This window comes from Rhinopithecus roxellana, chromosome 8 (assembly GCF_007565055.1).
Source record: "Rhinopithecus roxellana isolate Shanxi Qingling chromosome 8, ASM756505v1, whole genome shotgun sequence".
Classification (NCBI taxonomy): domain Eukaryota; kingdom Metazoa; phylum Chordata; class Mammalia; order Primates; family Cercopithecidae; genus Rhinopithecus; species Rhinopithecus roxellana.
In genome coordinates, this window is record NC_044556.1 from 117723551 (window position 1) to 117743042 (window position 19492).

Sequence of the window (19492 nt, forward strand, 5' to 3'; positions counted from 1 at the left end):
AACAGGCTTTTTAAAATCCATCTATGAGTTTTTGAACCAAAGCTTGAACCAAATGTAGTAATAACGTTTCACAGCCATTTTTGCCACTATGCCGTAATTATAAATCTTCGGCCTCAAAGAAACCTATTTAATCTCTTATTCAGATTGAGATTCTAGTCTTTAGTGACATGGAATATAGATTAGAACAATAGTTTCTGTATATCTCAATGGTCTTTACATTTGCATTTTTAGCCATTTTAACTAGCCCCTAAAAACTCTCTTTTATGACTCTGCGGATGAGCTGTCTGAATTCAACAATAATTTTACTATGTATTCCCATAATACTCCTAGTCATTTAAAAAAAGGCAGGGGAATGGACAAAGCAAACCATTCCCAATTGTTTAAGAAACCAGTGAGCACATCCCTTGCTCGGACTGCTTGGAATACAGCCTGAGAGCGTAACCTGTGATTTCGTTTCTCTCTTGAGCCACGCAGAACAGTATCTAACAAGATGCCATTCGTGCTCGTCGTAGTTGCTCAGAAACTGCTGCTCTGTGCTTGGCAAAAGTTGATTTGAATTTTAGATGATGTGTGCAAGGAAACCATGTGTAGTGTAGTTTTAAGCAAGGATCTTCACTGAAATTTCTCCCTACCGTCAGCTACGTAGAGCACCCAGCTCTCAGCATTTGACACAGTTGGCCATGCGTCGTGATTTCCTAGGATACCTTTGGTCTCTTTGTCCATAGCATTCTCTATCTGGGGTACACTCACCGTAGGCAGAGGAAAAACATGGTGACCAGGGTGGCTGCTGCAACATATTTGAGGGGGGTTAGGGTAGGCAGTGAGGTCCGAGAGGTAGTCAGGAGTTAGCTCATGTAGGACTTTGTGGGCCCCATGAGGACTGGCCTGATCTGGCTGATGGGATACCCTTAGAGGATTTTCAGTAGAAGAGTGATATGATCCGACCTGAATTTTTTTTTTTTTTTTTTTTTTTAGACGGAGTCTTGCTCTGTGGCCCAGGCGGGAGTGCAGTGGCCGGATCTCAGCTCACTGCAAGCTCCGCCTCCCGGGTTTACGCCATTCTCCTACCTCAGCCTCCGGAGTAGCTGGGACTACAGGCGCCCGCCACCTCGCCCGGCTAGTTTTTTGTATTTTTTAGTAGAGACGGGGTTTCACCGGGTTAGCCAGGATGGTCTCGATCTCCTGACCTCATGATCCGCCCGTCTCGGCCTCCCAAAGTGCTGGGATTACAGGCTTGAGCCACCGCGCCCAGCCGCGACCTGAATTTTAACGAGATCTCTTTGGCCTCTCTGTGGACTAGTTGCTGTGAAGTGGGGAAGGCTGGAGGAGGCAGACACCAATTAGGAAGCTATCAATACTTAATCCAGGTGAAAGATGACAGTGACTTGGACCAAGATGGTGACACTAAATGAGGCAGAGAGAGAGAGCAGTTTCTAGATAGGTTTCTAAGTAGAGATGACTTGTGTAGCTGACGGCTTGGAGGAAAGTTGTGCAAATGAGAGGAGTCACAAACTAGTTCAGGGTTTTGGTCTCAGCCACTAGAAAACCAGTGTTGCCATTCACTGATTTGGAGAAGCCCATGAAAAGGAATTTTGGGGGTTGGGAATCAGGAGTTTAATTTGGACATATTAAATTTGAGATGATGCCAGTTATATCCAAGCAGAGTTGAATAGGCTGTGTGTGTGTGTGTGTGTGTGTGTGTGTGTGTGTGTGTGTGTGTGTGTATGTGTATGTATACAGGTGTCATCAGCATTTGGGAGCATTTGAAACTGGATGAGGTCACCAAGAGAAGGAATGTTAAATAGACAAGCAGTCAGAGAAATGATGTGGGCTCTTAATCATATAGAGGTCAGGAGAACCAGGGAACGAGCAGTCAATGAGATAAGAGAATCAAGAGGGAGGAGGGGCATTCCAAAAGCTAAACTGTTCAAAAACAAAACAAAAAGTTTTAGGAGGGAGTAACTGTCAGAGGTTTCAGAAAGGGCAATAAGACAAGATTTGAGAATTAATCATAGAGGTCATTGCATTCCTTAACAAAAAACAGTTTCTATGGAGTAACGGAGATGAAAGCCTAAATTGGATTTATTCAAGAGAACAGAGGAGGAGAGAAATTGGACACTGTGTACAGACAGTTCTTTCAAGATTGGTAAAATAAAGGAGGACAAAGGGGCCAGAGCTGCAGGGAGATGCAGGGTCAAGATTTTTTTCTCTAAACCTGGGATATAAATATAAATATGTATGTTTATATTGCTGCTGGTGGTAATTCAGTAGTGAGTGAAAAATTCAGAAGAGGGAGAATTGCTGGATCAATGAATGTCCTTAGGTAGGCAAGAGATGAGATGCAGTGTGCAGTAGAGAGGTTCATCCTGGAGAGGAATGCAGACAGACACTTTCTTCATAGGAGTGCAAGGAAAGCAGAATGGGCACAGATGCAGGGAGGTGGGTAGCTATGGTATCTGGACATAGGGAGGTTCTCTTCTCATTGCTTCTGTTTTCTCAATGAAATAAGCAGCTCAGTCATTAGCTGGGAGTGAGAAACCAGAGGAAGTGGAAATTTGAGATTAGAGAGGAAGGTTTAAAATAGTTCTCTAGGGAACTAGAAAGCAGATGGATTAGGGCAATGTGGATGGATTGCCAGACAGCATTGAGTCCCTTTGAGATTAGTGACCCTAAATTTAAGGCGAAAATAGTCAGTGGGATTGTGTGCTTTTGTCCAGCTGTGGTCAGCCACCCTGGTGGAGATGCACAGTGGGTAAAGAATTGAATTTAACCAGGATAGACGTTTGGCCAGGTGAAGACCCTGAAGGGAGAGGCAAGAAAGCTGATTGTGTATTCTAGGCTGTGAGTATAATGGTGGCTTATGGGGTTTAATCCGAGTAAAGCAAATGAAGACATGCTGGGGTTTTAGTTTTTGATGCAGCTTAGGGATCAATGAACTCAGGGTTTTGGAGGATATTGGAAAGCTAAGAGGTGGTCAGTTAGGGAGTAGAGAAGCCTGAAACTGTGCTTCTGGAGTGGGTGCAGGTACTGATGATAGGGTCTAGAGCTAGTGATTCTCAGCCGGGGGGGGTTCGCCTCTGAGGAGGCATTTGCAATGTCTGGAGACGTTTTTGCTTGTCATAACTGGAGGCAGAGGAGATACTGCTGTCATCTGGTAGAGGCCAGGGGTGCTGCTCAACATCCTACAAGGCATGTCAGTAGTGCTGAGGTTGAGAAGCCCTGGTTTAGGGTATGATAAAATAAAAACTTCAGCTGAATTTAAATTTAAAGGAGTTTAATTGAACAATGAATGAATTGCGAAATTGGCAGCCTTCTGAGCCAAGGTAGTCTCAGAGATGCCAGCACAGCCATGTGGTGGAAGAAGATTTCTGTACAGAAAAATGAAAGTGATGTACAGAAAACAGGAGTGAGGTACAGAAACAGCTGCATTGATTATAGCTTGGCATTTGCCTTATTTGAACACAATTTGAACAGTTGGCTACATTTGATTGGCCAAAACTCGGTGATTGGCACAAGGTGATTGGCTACGGCCTGTTCACACCTATGCTTGTTATAGTTCACAGTGTACAGAAAAACCCTTATGCTGAACTTAAAATATGTAAGGAGGCAGCTTTAGGCTAAATTTGATTGAACAGGTATGACCGTAGAAATGAGTGGCTGGGGTAGGCCTGATCTTACCGAGATTGTTGGAGAAGAGAAAGAGACTAAGGTTTTAGAAAGTTTATCTTACGACTGATGAAATCTCCAAAAATGATGACAAGAGTAGTATTAGAGAAAAGCGTAGATAGCCAGGGATGGAAGGAAGCTAATTTCTCAGTGTGTGGAGTCATTTTCTTTTTCTTGAGCTAGCTGATAGGCTAGCTTTGGATTTCATAATCCTGGCTAAGAGCTACACATTCAAATTAGCCAAAGAGTGTTGTGTGTTTTTATAAAAGTCACCTGTTTATTAACTAACTTTGGTGTAACGAAATCTTTGTCTTAAAATAGATGCCTAAAATCCGTTTGGGAATTTGGTTAGTCTTTTTGCTCAAAATTCTATGACTGTAAACTTGGACGCGTGGTCTAATTCCATCTTTAAATAATGTTTCAGGATGACAACTCTCGCAACCAGGCCTTGAGGAAGGGATCTGGTTTAAGAAAATCCCTGAGAAGGCCAGGTGCAGGGGCTCACGCCTATAATCCCAGCACTTTGCGAGGCCGAGACCGGTAAATCACCTGAGGTCAGGAGTTCGAGACCAGCCTGGCCAACATGGTGAAACCCCGTCTCTACTAAAAATACAAAAATCAGCCAGGCATGGTGGCAGGTGTCTGTAATCCCAGCTACTCAGGAGGCTGAGACAGGAGAATTACTTGAACCCAGGAGGCGGAGGTTGTGCCACTGCACGCCAGCCTGGGTCACAAGATTGAGACTCGGGAAAAGAAAAAAAAGAAAGAAAGAGAAAATCCTTAAGAAACCTTATTTATAGACTTTAGAGACTGTGGCTTTCCAGTACTCATCACCATGGAGAAAACTAGTCAAAATCACACAGAGTGAATAAGGGTTGCAAGCCAGTGCTGCTTCCTGGAATAAGCTGGTCCACTAGTCTAGTCTTGTGCTTTGTCCTTCATTTTGAACTCAAGTGCCCTGGGGCTACTTTTCTGCCTACCCACAATAGCAAGGAACTCTTTTGTTTGCATCTCCTCTGAAAGAAATGCTTGTTTTGAGGTTTGGACCACAAATAATAATCTGTTGTTCCCTGTAATAATAATCCACCCTCTTTAGCAGAAAAAAAAATCTGCTTGATGCAGTATGGCTCTCAGTTTATTTAAAAGAATAGCCAAAAGTGCCCATTGTGTCCTGAGAATAAACATTTGCAAGATGGTTGGGAGGAATGGGGGAGTACTCTTGTTCTCCTTGGCTGAGAGTCAGTTAAGTCTTCAAGGAGAAAAAATTCTGAAAATGACCATCAGTCCTGGCTGACAATACTCTTCCTTATTCTGCCCATCTGTTACATTCTAAGAATAATTGCAACACTGCAGATATTTATTCCAAACTATTTCTTTAGAAAATATCGAAGATGGATATTTTTAAGTTACCAATTTTAGGCCAAATAAGTTTTTTCTTTTTCTGACTTTCATTTTATCTGTGAAAGCATTGCTTTTATAGCAGCATGTTCAAGTTAGCGATCTTTAACAATTTGGCAAATACTTTTAGCAACAATCCTTAACAATTCCTGCAGTTGCCTGTGATTGCAGATCTTGAAAAAAGAGCCATTTTTATATTCCAAGTGGTAGATACATTTTAATTACTATTTCCTGGGCTCAGGCTAACTGACAAAACTTGATGGGTAAAATGAAAATGTGATATACGGTGTAATCAGCTGTTTACTTACCTAGCACAGTGAAATCTTATGGTAGGTATGGTTTCACTAACAAAACCAAAATAAGCATTTTTCTTCCTTAAGTTCTTTATAAGAAAAGGATCAGTTAAATAATAATTGTGGCTTTAAAATGAAGTTATATCTTAGGATAGTTTTAATTGCATTACACATGGATGATGAGAAGAGGTCAGTGTGATAACAATTGCATAATAGATACACATCAGAACTACTTAAAGGAGTAAAAATACGCCCATCACATCATTAAAAATAGACCATCAGGGAAGCCACCAAGAAGTCCTTCAGAAGGTGAATGAATAAACTGTGGTACATCCATACAATTTGTATATTATTCAGCAATGAAAAGAAATGAGATATTATGCCACAAAAAGACATGGAAGAAAGTTAAATGCATATTACTAACTGAAAGAAGCCAACCTTAAAAGGCTACATGCTGCACGATTTTAACTAGATAACATTCTAGAAAAGGCAAACCTATAGAGACAGTATAAGGTCAGTGTTTGCCAGGGATGTGGGGGAAAGGAGGGCAGGAATAAACAGGTGTAGCACAGGAGATGCTTAGGGAGTGAAGCTATTCTATATGATACTGTAATGGTGGAGACGTCACTACACACCTTTGTCAAAATCCATAGGATCTACAACACTAACGCAAATCCTAATGTAAACTATGGACTTTGGTTAACAATGATATAACCATACTGGCTTTTCAATTAAAACAAATGTATAGCACTAATGCCAGATGTTAATAATAGGAGAAACAGGATGGCCATGGGGGAGTGAGGGAATATGAGAATTCTACCTTCCATTCAATGTTTCTGTAAACCTAAAACTGCTCTTTTAAAAAGTCTATTAGTTAAATAAATATTCAATATAGCCAAACTAATAAACATATCTTAACTAAAAAGCAATACAAACCTAAACCATCAGCAATTATTCTGTTTATGGTACTATTCTGATTGAACTTAGCTATAGAATATTCTGCCAGAAATATGTAATGGCAGTGAATTACTGTATATATCTAGTAACTTTGCTGTATCTTTTCTTGTCTGGCAAAAATGTGCAGTAGTATTCATGCTAAGTCCTACTTTTAACTACCCTTGCTCCTCTCTTTTCAGTGACAGCTGGAGTATCAGCCTTGGAAGTGTATACACCAAAAGAAATCTTCGTGGCAAATGGTACACAAGGGAAGTTGACCTGCAAGTTCAAGTCTACTAATAAGACTGGCGGGTTGACCTCAGTCACGTGGAGCTTCCAGCCAGAGGGGGCTGACACTACTGTGTCGGTAAGAATGCTTGACTGCTCTTGGCTACTCCTACCTCACAGGTTTCTTTACTGCTGTATAATTAGTGATCCATTTTTCTGATGGTTCATTTCTAAAATGAGTGTATTTATTATCTATTATAGACTTCAAGGCCCTTCTCTTGCTTCAGGATAAAATAAGTTCAGCATGTCTTAAATGCAGCTGGTCTCCTCGTCTTTGCTCAGTTCCTCTCCACCATCAAATCCTATTCTGAAATTGATCTTAATTGACTCTAATCAGGATTTATCCTGCATCTTTTCGTCTTTCATTGCCCCATTTTTATTGATACTCATTTTATGTATTACCAAATTATATATGTATATATGTGTATGTACCTTCTGATTTGATTATTTTTTTTAATTTAGCGTATAGTCCATCTGATTTAGCAGTATTGATTAGGAGCTTACTATGTAGTGGGTTATGTAGGGCCTTCAAAAATGTCTAAAACAATCCTTGCTGTCACCCAGAGATGATTAGGAGGAAGGCGGATATATAGATGACTTTGGAGTAAGATGAAGAATGTAACAGAAATACAGCACCAGAGGGTTGAAAAAAAGGTTAGTTAGTAATTAGTGGAGTGCTGGTTATGCAGTGGGTGTTTATTAAACATGAACTGACTATCCTGGTTCTGGTCTGTAAAATGGAGATGATAAAACCTCCCACACAAGGGTGTTAGGAGGATAAAGTAAAATTATACAAGACAAGTGCTCAGGAAAGTGTCTAGCTCTTGAGTTACTAATATACACAATTTGTTGTTACTGTTGCTCTCCCAGCATGTTGAGTGCCCTTCAAATATTCGCACATATTTTAGTACTGTTGTACTTTTCAGGTTGTCAGTACTCAGCAAGGACAGTCTGTCATCTATCATTAAGAATACCCAGCTGGGCGCGGTGGCTCGCGCCTGTAATCCCAGCAGTTTGGGAGGCTGAGACGGGCGGATCACGAGGTCAGGAGATCAAGACCATCCTGGCTAACACGGTGAAACCCCAGCTCTACTAAAAATACAAAAATGTGGCGGGCGCCTGTAGTCCCAGCTACACGGGAGACTGAGGCAGGAGAATGGCGTGAACCGGGGAGGCAGAGCTTGCAGTGAGTGGAGATCACGCCACTGCACTCCAGCCTGAGTGACAGAGCGAGACTCTGTCTCAAAAAAAAAAAAAAAGAATGCCCAATTCTTCTTCTGAATGGTGAGTTACATTTGTTGATCACCACCTAGATGCTGGGCCCATCATATGCCTTTGCCATTGACTCCTCACAGCTCTATGTGGAAGACAGGGTGGGGAGGATGGGAGACACTGACTCAAGATTATTCACCCGTGGCCACGCCACACTAAAGGTTAGTTAGTAACTAGTGGTTAGAATTGTTGAAAGTTCAGTACAGTATGATTTCCCTTATATAGTATTTCTCTCTCAGGTAGAAAACTCTGCTAATAATATTTACTGCTTCATAGGTTTTAGGGATTACTTAAGGCAGTGCTTCTCAGTATTTTTTATAATTTATTTTTAAAAGGGGCCTTTTGACATTTTTTCTTAATCTCTGCCCCCTTCCATGAAATTTTAATATGGTAGATATCCTCTGTATCTGTTTTACATATAAAAGAGTAAGATTTTCTCAAAGCTTCCTACCCAAGATCAAGTGTTTGCTCCCTTGGGGGAGAATCTGCCCTATGGAGAATGCATAGTCTAGAGGTCTTTATAAAGAGAGGCCTTCCCTTACAGTAGCCATAATGGTGAGCACAGAAATCCATACAGATAGCATGGGAAGACATACAGAGGCATTCTCTGCTTCACATAAATACGGCATCAGCGTAGAACATACACTAATGTTCCCATAGAGGCAAGATTAAACACATAAGTTTACTCAGGAGAATCCAAAGAACTATTTCAACATTTAAAGATTTCCCACTGAAGTCTTCTGCAGGAGTCGGTGTGAGGGCCATTATTTAAGTCCAAAGAAAATGAAGCAGTCATCAGGAAGACACCCAGAGGTAATAACTTTATTTTAAAGAACAGTTCCGTTTATGCTGGAAACAGTCTGGTCATGTGGGTCCATGAAGGTTTACGTAACTCAGACTTACTGTTCAGAACATGCTGTAATTCTGATTAATATTTTTAGCTAATGAATTTATACTTACACACGAGTCTGATTGCAGTTAATCCCAGCATGTTCAGTTATTGACATAGGGTCCTTTAATTCCAAAATGTCGGGACACATTTAATAAGATGAGTGGGTTGCTTTTTTGTTTTTGTAGGTTTGTTTTTGTTTTTGTTTTTGTTTTTTTTTTTGAGACGGAGTCTCGCTCTGCCGCCCAGGCTGGAGTGCAGTGGCCGGATCTCAGCTCACTGCAAGCTCCGCCTCCCGGGTTCACGCCATTCTCCTGCCTCAGCCTCCCGAGTAGCTGGGACTACAGGCGCCCGCCACCACGCCCGGCTAGTTTTTTGTATTTTTTTAGTAGAGACGGGGTTTCACCGTGTTAGCCAGGATGGTCTCGATCTCCTGACCTCGTGATCCGCCCGTCTCGGCCTCCCAAAGTGCTGGGATTACAGGCTTGAGCCACCGCGCCCGGCCTGTTTTTGTAGGTTTTACAGGAAAAGTATATTCAAACCCAGTATATTCAAAAGCCATACTGTAGATGGCTTTTTTGGCCCATGGCCTCGGGATCCACATATCTGAAACGGAACTCATTTTTTCTCCCTTCTGTTTCCCTTCTTTGCTTTTTTTTGGGGGCAGGGGGGCGGTGTACTTGTGTTCATCTAGAGATGAGTTTTGTGATCAATTTTTGTTTTGTGTTTTCTGTCCTTTCGTTCCCTGTCCCTTACCACTTCCCTTCTGTCCCCAAGAAATAAGAACCTTTGCTGGTTCTTCCTACTTTGTTTCTGGCATCTAGCTTTTTGTCAGCCTTCCTGTGTCTCTGCTGTCTATTGAGCAATGTTAACTGTGTGCCTGGTCTCGTGCAGTAACCCCTTGTTATTCTTCTGCTTCTGTGTTTTCATCTTTCAATCCAACCCTCATACGCCAGCAGGTGCGTAGTCTTATAACAGTTCTTTCACCTTTTCACTGCAGGTTGTCAGAAACTTAGATACCTATTGCTGACAACATTTGTCTAGAATTAAAAGCTCATTACAGTTTGGCCCAGCCTACCACTTTAGCCACGCTTGTATTGTCTTACAGCATCACTTCCAGTTTAGTAAAAATGCTTTGTGCTTTGTTTTCCTACTTCTGAACACTTGCCATTTAAGCTGTACCCCATTTCTACCTTCTGTCTCCTCCATAATGCCTCTTTTTTAAAAAAAACCTTTTAGCCCTTAAAACTCACTACCCTTATCTGGGCCATTCCTGTAAAACAGATCCCTTAATATGACAATTTTCCTCTTCTTCATCCTGAATATGGGTGTTTTAAGAGGACATGCCTATCTTACATCTTTTGTATACCTCATAGCTTTAGCACCATGGCTTGTACTTTAAAAATATTGATTGATAATGATTCTAGTCTTTTCTGTGACTTTTTCACTGTTTTATTTACCATCTCTCAAAGGTTTGACCAAGGCATTATTCCTCAGTTTGGTTCAGCAAACTATGTAGTTCCGGCTGTGTGCAAAGTGCTAAGGAGTACAGAGATAAATACAACTTATCCCCTGCCTTCAAATGGCCCCCAGTCAATGAGGGAGCCTGACTGAGGGAGCTATCTTAGACCCAGTGCTGGGAAACAGCATCATGTAGCTCATCCCCGCGGTTCACAAATGTAAGGCAGAGAATATGTGGAGATGTTGTGGGAAGGGAAGGCAGAGAGCTGATGATGGAAGGATTCGTTTGCAAAGTTGAGAGTTTATGGTTCATTTTTCTGGTGAAGAAGAGAGAGTGAAGGACTTTGAACAGATAAGACATGATCTCACCCGAGAGGCATTAAACATTGAAAATAGCATAAGCTTTGAAATCAAAGCTGAGTTTGAATTCCATCTCTAAAACTTGTGACTTTGGGAGAGTAACCAAGGTTTCCTGAGCCTCACATTCCCTATTGATGAAATACCAGGTAGGTGAATCTCACCTTGCAGGGTGGTTGTGAGGGTTGGAGGATTGTTGGGAGACAGTTTTCCGTGGGTCTTTCACTTTTTTGCACACCTTGCTAGCAAAGGCACTGGCTGCCTTTGTTCTGGACTTTTTTTGTGCAGTAACTAGCCTTGGAAAGCAGAGATGATATTTCCCTCTGGAGCAGAGGACAGGTTTGTTTATTCTTGAGTATAGTGAAGGTAGTGTCTCCTTTCAGGGCTAAAGTCAGACATGTGTTCTGCCCCTTGTAAGAGATTTGTGTTCCCTGAGCTTGGGGTTACTGCGCTGTGATGTAATGCCTCTGCCTGCACAACATCCATGTGAGCCCCTCCATGTCATGGCTGTGGGACTTGGGGGGCAAGGGGAACAAACACATGCTTTCTGCTCATAAGGTTCTTTGTTTCTGAGTCTTCTTCATGGGAGTGAAGATTTCACAGGAGTCTGTGTCTTCTGTCAGCATGTATGAACATGTGGCCAAGTAAGTTTGTTAGCTTGTAAGTAGGGTAAAATCTCAGACCCTTCAGGGTTCTTAACAAGCATTTAGATCATATGAATTGCAGGGTAAATATTTGATAAATGTTATAATAATAACCATTATTCTTTATCAGTGATCATTTAGACATTGTGGAAGATGATGAGTTAGACATACCAGTTAAGAGGCCATAGCCCAAGATAATGAAAGCATAAAAACAGATATTGTCATTGGGAACTGAATAGAGAGAAGCGAGAACTGAGAGAAATTCATGAGACAAATTGACAATTTTGGGGGATTAACTGGATGGGAAGAAAGAGAATCAAGGATTACTTCAAGATTTATGGTTTGGGAAAGAAACGGTAGCCATCAGTGAAGATGGGATACATGAAGACGGGAAGATGAAGTTTGTAAGAGAAGGTGACAAGCTTGGGGGAGGGGGCAGTGAGGTGGTAAAGTGAGTAGGCAGTTGGGCGAGGAGTCTAGAGCTTACAGGACGCTATTGATGAGAGGTCTGGGAGTTAAGAAAATCCAGATGATCATTAAATCATGGGAATGGATGAGTCTGCACTGGCGTTTTCAGCATGCTCAAACAGTTCTGAAAATGTTCTGTTTGCATTGCTAATAGAGCTGGTTTCTATCCCCAGTTCCACCATCACCCGGGCCATGAACCAGACATCAGGCCTCCAGCATAGCTGCTTGGATTAGAGCCAAGTGTGAGGATGGATCCCCTCCCACTGGGCCTTAACCCTGCTTCCAGGTGCTGAATTTGACAAGGTTTACTTTGAGAGGACAGTTCCTTTGCTGAAAGCAGGACTGAGGAGAGAGTGAGGAGTGGAAAGAGAAAGGGGTCAAAGGCTGAACTTTCAAAAGCCAGCAAGAGTATCTTGTGTTATCTGGACTTTGTTCCTTTCACACACCCATGACTTCTCCATAGGAAACCAGAATTAGCTGATCTGAGATATTTGGGATTCTTTTCCTTTGTGCCTTTGTGTATCTTAGTGGTAAGCTAAGTGAACACTAAGCTTTCTGAAGCCTTAGGAATCACTGGGCTCAATTATGGTGTTATTGGAAGAACATTGACTTTGAAGACTCAGATGGGTCTAAATTTTACTCTGAGTCCCCAATTACTATCATTGGGACCTTGGGAAAATGGCTTCTCTTAAGTCTCCATTTTGTCTTTTATAAAATTATGGGTGGTAATAATTATATCAGTGAAATACTGAGAGGATTCGAGATGACATATGAGTCTGATTCTTCCACTGAAACCTGGCAGAGTTGAGTCCCATGATCTCTAAACTTCTATCTGGCTTAGATTCCATAACTTGTGATTTGTAGTATGATGTTGCATTTCTTTCAGTATGAAGTCTTTAAAAAAACCTTTCATAGCATGCACATTACAGAGTTTAGGAATTCTGCCTTTGAGAATAGTTCATGTGTTCCTTTTTTCTAATTGCAGTTTTTCCACTACTCCCAAGGGCAAGTGTACCTTGGGAATTATCCACCATTTAAAGACAGAATCAGCTGGGCTGGAGACCTTGACAAGAAAGATGCATCAATCAACATAGAAAATATGCAGTTTGTACACAATGGCACCTATATTTGTGATGTCAAAAACCCTCCTGACATCGTTGTCCAGCCTGGACACATTAGGCTCTATGTCGTAGAAAAAGGTACTTCCTCGAGTATTTTCGCAGTAATAATGCAGTCTCCTTTATCTCATGTTTGGATGGAGAACAAGAGTTGCATTTCATGGTGGGTTTGGAGGGAGGATTTTTGCCATACAGTTGTGCTCCCTGTTGCCGTGATCCTGTGGCTCTACCAAACACATTTGGAATTGGGGAACTGTTGCTCATTCTGACCCAGAGTGGCTGATTCTCCATTTTTATTCCTACCGTCTGGAGCCTATTAGTCTAATTTCAGGAATATTAATTTTTCAGTGTTAATCAGAAGAAAGACCAAATTCATTATGTTTGGATGTGATGGACAGTGGGAAAGAAGGAGATTCATACTGTTTTATACTCTCCAGGAGAAAGTTTTCAACAACAGCACAGTTATTTCTCCCTTTTGATTTTGAGAACAAACAGGAAATGCAGGTTCTGGTGTCTCATTTTTGAGACAAAGTCTGCTTTGTCGGAGAGTAGATCCAGGTAAATTCACACCTCCAGTTTTTCTTTAGAGCACTGAGAGGGATTGTAGGTGTAGAAATGCTTAGTTCCATAGTTCATTATTTTCTTATCTAATATTCACATGTCATGAATTACATAGTAATAGGATAGACAGTGGGATCTCATAGTTTGTATAATACAAGAGGGTACAGTAACTGCTAAATGAAAATACTTGCTTGTTAATTTAATAAAATTCCATGTTTTCTCTCTGTAGCAATGTACCTTAAAACTATTTTGTTCTTGGCCGGGTGCGGTGGCTCAAGCCTGTAATCCCAGCACTTTGGGAGGCCAAGACGGGCGGATCACGAGGTCAGGAGATCGAGACCATCCTGGCTAACACGGTGAAACCCCGTCTCTACTAAAAAATACAAAAAACTAGCCGGGCGAGATGGTGGGCGCCTGGGGAGGCTGAGGCAGGAGAATGGCGCAAACCCGGGAGGCGGAGCTTGCAGTGAGCTGAGATCCGGCCGCTGCACTCCAGCCTGGGCGACAGAGCGAGACTCCATCTCAAAACAAACAAACAAAACAAAACAAAACAAAACAAAACAAAAACTATTTTGTTCTTTTTCTCTAGAGAATTTGCCTGTGTTTCCAGTTTGGGTAGTGGTGGGCATAGTTACTGCTGTGGTCCTAGGTCTCACTCTGCTCATCAGCATGATTCTGGCTGTCCTCTATAGAAGGAAAAACTCTAAACGGGATTACACTGGGTAAGAAACACTGTTTTTTAGGGCAGGGGTGGAGGGAGGGAATCAGGGTTTATAAAAACTTATGTATTTAATGAAAAAAGGATTTTGAAGAATTAACTACTGTTTTCTTTCATGTCAGAATCAGGCAGTCTCCTTTGGAGGTGTTCTAACATGGGCAAGCAGAAATCAGTGGGCCTGCTATGAAATGTGGAATGATTCTAATCTTTGTTCCAGTTTCCTTCTTAGGTTTGGTGAGATGAGCTGCTCAGCAGTTCGTGCTCTGTGTTTCAATATATGCACTATGCAATTAGTATTGTTAGTCTTAAGACTTAAGACTTAGTCTTAAGTCACTTACCCAATTTAAGAGTTCAATTTAAAATTGAAAGAGTTTAATTTCAATTTCTTGGTAATAAACTCACAAGGTGGTTCTTTCCAGTTGGGAAATATAAAACCCTAATTAAGAAGAAGTGAGCTGGAAGTAGTGGCATGCGCCTGTAGTCCCAGCTACTTAGGCTGAGGCGGGAGGATTGCTTGAGCCCCCGTGTTTGAGTCTAGCCTAGGCAACAGAGCAAGACCCTGTCTCTTTAAAAAAAAAAAAAGAAAGAAAGAAAGAAGAAGAAAAGGAAGTGGTTTTAATTAACTACCTCCCCCAGTCCAATGTGATGATGGTGCAGGGATTTTCCTTTTTGTAGTTCCCCTACCCTACTCCAAGCTTAAGTATCTTTATTGCTTTGATCAATCTTAGCTAGAATCACCCACAATGGGATAATGAGTTGATAGCAAAATATATCAGCAATAAAGAAAAATAGACTTTTTGTTTATGGCTTCTCAAATGGAACACGTTTAAGCATAGGGTGCGTATCTCATTAAAGGACCTTCTCTTTTCCCCACCCCAGCTGGAAAGCTAACCCATATAAGCTATGTAGAGCTCATGTGGTAAGACTGGGAGCAGAGGCTGGATTCAAGTTGATGTAGCATGAGCAGTGTTGCAGGTGCACAGATCTAACTTTAACCATCCTGAAGGGACTCTGATGTGAAAGGATTGCATGTCCTGAACTCTTGCTGGTGAATGGTGGGAACCTCTATCTATGGGCTCTGCTGATCTAGAGTTTTTAGGAGTGCTGTGTTTTAACAAGTTTGAGTGTTCAAATTCAGATATTACTTGCTTGGAATGCTTCTATTCTGCTGACTGTATCTGCTCCCCCTTGCATGGTGAGTGTTTTATGATTAAATATAGCTGGACTATTGGTTTTCAACATGAGACTAATCCAGGGTGGTGACATGCCAGTCTTTGTAGTTCTTGCTTTGGGATTAATGAGGGGCAGGAACAAGTTCCTTAGACTCCTGCATGGCATTGTGAATGCTGCTGTTCTTCTTACTTTGGTTTTTTTCCTCCTCCCCTACCTTTTCTACCTTGGTGTGCTGGGATCAGATCCTGCTTATCTTCCACTTCTTAAGAAAAGCTGACATAGAAGACACATTGGGACTATAACAGGGCTGGGTCTCCTCTTCCACTCCCACTAGACACATGGTAACTAATCACATTGCCCGTTGCTGTTAATATTCCTGTGTACGTATTCAGCCCCTCTCCCTTGTTAATGACTAACCAGCTAGCTCTGAGCTAACCCAACAGCTATGATGATTTGTCCACGAATATGTCACATGTTTGTATTGGAAACATGTTGAGCAAACCATCCGGATGAAACTGGGTTGTCAAGTTACATAGAGTTTTTATGCACATCTGAATATTTGTGCTCTTCATGTCAAATGCCATTGCGTATGTGTGTGTGTGTACATTAGTTTTCTTTTTTCTTACATGTATTGTGTTATCAATAAGTAAGATCCTGACTGATTATGTCTTAGAATAATTAAACAATTTTGGTTCAGAGCATGTAGTCTCCCATTTCAGAGAAGGAACAGTTTGCAGAATACGTGGTGTGCTTTGGTCTTAGTAATGACGCTTTAAATGTGATTCTCCCCAAACTCCTAAGTTTTAAAAAGTGTACATCATAAGGCTTTAAGCTGTACTTATGACATATCTCATTGGGAAATCCCTACGCTGTACCCCAGCTGGCTTACTTCCTGGCATTCACTTCCCCTGATTCATTTATGAGATAGTGCTTGTTGTTAAAGACTCCTGTCCCCGTGAAAAGGTTCAGCCTGTGTGACGTGGCATTCCCTAGTTTCTCATTCATGACTTCCTGGGTTTTTGGGGGGATTTGATTGCGGTATTGGTAGGGAATAAAACTATGGAGAGAACAAGATAAGCCAAGACTTGCCTGGATATATATCTGTAATTTAAAACATACATTCAGAAGGGGTTTGCCTTTGATTGTAACAAAAGTGAATTGCCATTAAGCTATTAAAAGGTACCATAGAGCTTGTTCCCTTAAACCTTTATCCCAAAGGAGGGTTGATGGCAGGGGGAAAAGACAAACAGCAAAAGGATAAATGTGTACTGTAACCAGAATCTCAATATGATTTTTGTAAACTGGGTTGAAGAGGTTGTACCACATTTGTTTCTGTGCCTCCCCCAGTGATGAGTTCATTGACTTAGAAGAATGAGTGAGTGTCAGGAATAGAAAATAGTTATAAAATATGTGATCATTTTGATACCCATTGTTACGTTGTCTTTTGTTTTTATGTATCTGTTGCTTCATCTTGCCGTCACTTGCATTTCTATATTTTTGTTTCTATTTATTATTATTATTTTTTACACTTGTTCTTCAAATTGCCAATTCTTCAGCTGCAGTACATCAGAGAGTTTGTCACCAGTTAAGCAGGCTCCTCGGAAGTCCCCCTCCGACACCGAGGGTCTTGTAAAGAGTCTGCCTTCTGGATCTCACCAGGTAATGGGTGATTGCGATTCTGCTCACTGCACTGTTCCCTGCAGCTTGGTGCTCTGTCACTTCCCTGGGTGTGGAAAAGAATACTGAGCTATGAGAGACAGAGACAGACAGACAGAGACAGAAAGAGAAAGGGTGGGAGTGAGGAAGTAAAGGGCTGGCGTAGGAATACCACAGGAAAGTATGTGGTGAAAAATCTGCTTGAGCAAAGATTTCTATGAAACCACCAATAACATAAATTGTTTACTAACAATATGGCTTCCTTGCCCCAAGCAGAATTAGGAAATGGCTTGTCAGTAAAAGATTATTCTTTAATTGCCCAAGGAAATGAATCTAGTGATCGAGATTCTTTCTGTATTGAGGTACTCTGTAAGATAAGAAATTAGCAGGGAAAAGTTGGTATTCTTAGTATTGATAATAAAGCAAAAATTATTTTCTACAGATTCTTTAGAAAAAATGGAAAGTAAGCATTTATCTGAATAATTAATAGGCTTGAGGAACAAGGAATGGTTTTGGTTTCTACTTGTGGAAAGTACAGAAGAGAAACAGGTTTTATTTGGAAGCTGGCATATAATCTAGCTTTGTGTGTTTTGGCTATCGTATTTTAATTATAATTGTGGCTTGGCAAAAATTCCATAGCTTTGTTCATTCAGTTTGATTCTTCTGGGGTAGAACGCATGCTAAAGAATTTGGCCAGTTACGGCTTTGTCCTAAAAAGGTGTTAGCTGGTGGGAATGGAGTTTAGAGGAAATAAAGAGAGTAACAGTGTTGTGGGAAAAGTGCCCATAGTCTTACTCCATAGTTGTTATATGTGGTGAGGAAACTAAGGCATTATGATGTTAAATTACTAAAAGCACACACCCAGCTGGTGACAGAACTGGGGCTAGAACCCAGGTGTCCAGACATCATGTTCTCTACCACAGCATCAAGCTCATTACTTGTTCCTATTCAGTCTATCTGTCTGTCTCTCTCTCAGATTACATAATATGCGTCAGATACCTCAGTCTACTAATTTGGGTTGTGAACAGGAATAGGGTTGTGAATGAAGACATGAAAGTTACACATAGGCATAGCATCTAAAAAAGCCTTGTAACATTTTTCTTCTACCCTTGAAGCACTATGGAAGTTGCTTTTTTGCTGAAAACAAACTAGAAAAAAGAAGAACCTATGGTTTTCAAGACAGTGGAACACAGATTATGCAGCACTGTGATCCCCGAGAGAAAGGAAACAGACAATGTGAGCTGTGTTATTGCCCCAGTGTACCGCCTTGAAGCAGTTTCCACGCTGCAGTGTAGGTGGGGAAAATGGAAACCGAGCCCAGCTGTCTCACTGAATTGAGAAGGCAGAAATCAGAATTTGGGGAGGTCAAGGAGGCTAGGATTTATGAGGTTGAGTACCAAAGAAGTAACCATAGAGAGAACGTGCTAGGATGAACACGAGCACTTCAGAGATCTGGAGCAGGGTCCCCTTGAGTCTTTGTCTGATTACAGAGTTGTATACACATAGGAGAAGACTCTCTGAAACTAGGGGAAGAACTACCTGAAATGCAGTAGGTTGCACAATGCCTGGGGCTCACACAGGTCTGTGACTAGTTTGTGTTCCTAAGAGCCAGAGTAGACAGACTTATAATACACAGGGTATTGGTTGGGGTTCTCAAAATGGTCATGCCTAAATGGGCCAAATTAGCACCAGAATAAAGGATGCTATGGACCCACCATAACAAAGCTTAAAAGGAAGCCTTTGAAGAATCAAACTAATCCAAAAGTAATTTAGTTGCATTTTACAACAAAATCCAACACTCTATGCTACAACAAAATTCAGCACCCAGCAATGTAAAATTTACAATATCTGGCACCAATCAAAAACTACCAGGCATGGCCGGGCACGGTGGCTCATGCCTGTAATCCCAGCATTTTGGGAGGCCAAGGCAGGCAGATCACGAGGTCAGGAGTTCAAGACCAGCCTAACCAACATGGTGAAACCCCATCTCTACTAAAAATACAAAAATTAGCCAGGTGTGGTGGTGCGCACCTGTAATTCCAGCCACTCAGGAGGCTGAGGCAGGAGAATCACTTGAACCTGGGAGGTGGAGGTTGCAGTGAGCTGAGATCATGCCACTGCACTGCACTCCAGCCTGGGCGACAGAGTGAGATTCCATCTCAGAAAACAAACAAACAAAAAAAAACCCAAAAACTACCAGGCATAAAAAGAAACCAAAAAATAAAACACATAAGCCAAATATAGTGGTGTGTACCTGTAGTCCCAGCAACTTGAGAGGCTAAAGTAGGATTGCTTGAGCCCAAGAGTGAAAGACCAGCCTGGGCAGTATAGTGAGACCCTATCTCAGATAAATGGATGGAAGGAAGGAAGGAAGGAAGGAAGGAAGGAAGGAAGGAAGGAAGGAAGGAAGGAAGGATTAAAAAAAAAATAATTTAATAATTAAAATGAGTATTATAAATCTTATTAGTAAACTTAAAGATGTAAAGGAAAGCTTGAATATAATGAGGAAAGAAATAGATACCTAAAACAGACCAAAGTGGAACTTGTGGAAATAAAAAAAAAATTGGATGGTGTTAACAACAGATTAGACACTG

The 19492-nt window shown here is 41.4% G+C and overlaps 1 protein-coding gene across 1 annotated transcript in view; it reads left to right on the forward strand.

The window, feature by feature from the left end:
• The window catches only part of MPZL1 (myelin protein zero like 1), a 64721-nt gene that overhangs the window by 33909 nt on the left and 11320 nt on the right, over nucleotides 1–19492 (forward strand). Inside the window, exons 2-5 of the mRNA XM_010371793.2 lie at nucleotides 6494–6660; nucleotides 12658–12871; nucleotides 13941–14073; nucleotides 16799–16901. Coding sequence (XP_010370095.1) covers nucleotides 6494–6660; nucleotides 12658–12871; nucleotides 13941–14073; nucleotides 16799–16901 — 617 coding nt within the window. The remainder of the gene's footprint in view (nucleotides 1–6493; nucleotides 6661–12657; nucleotides 12872–13940; nucleotides 14074–16798; nucleotides 16902–19492) is intronic.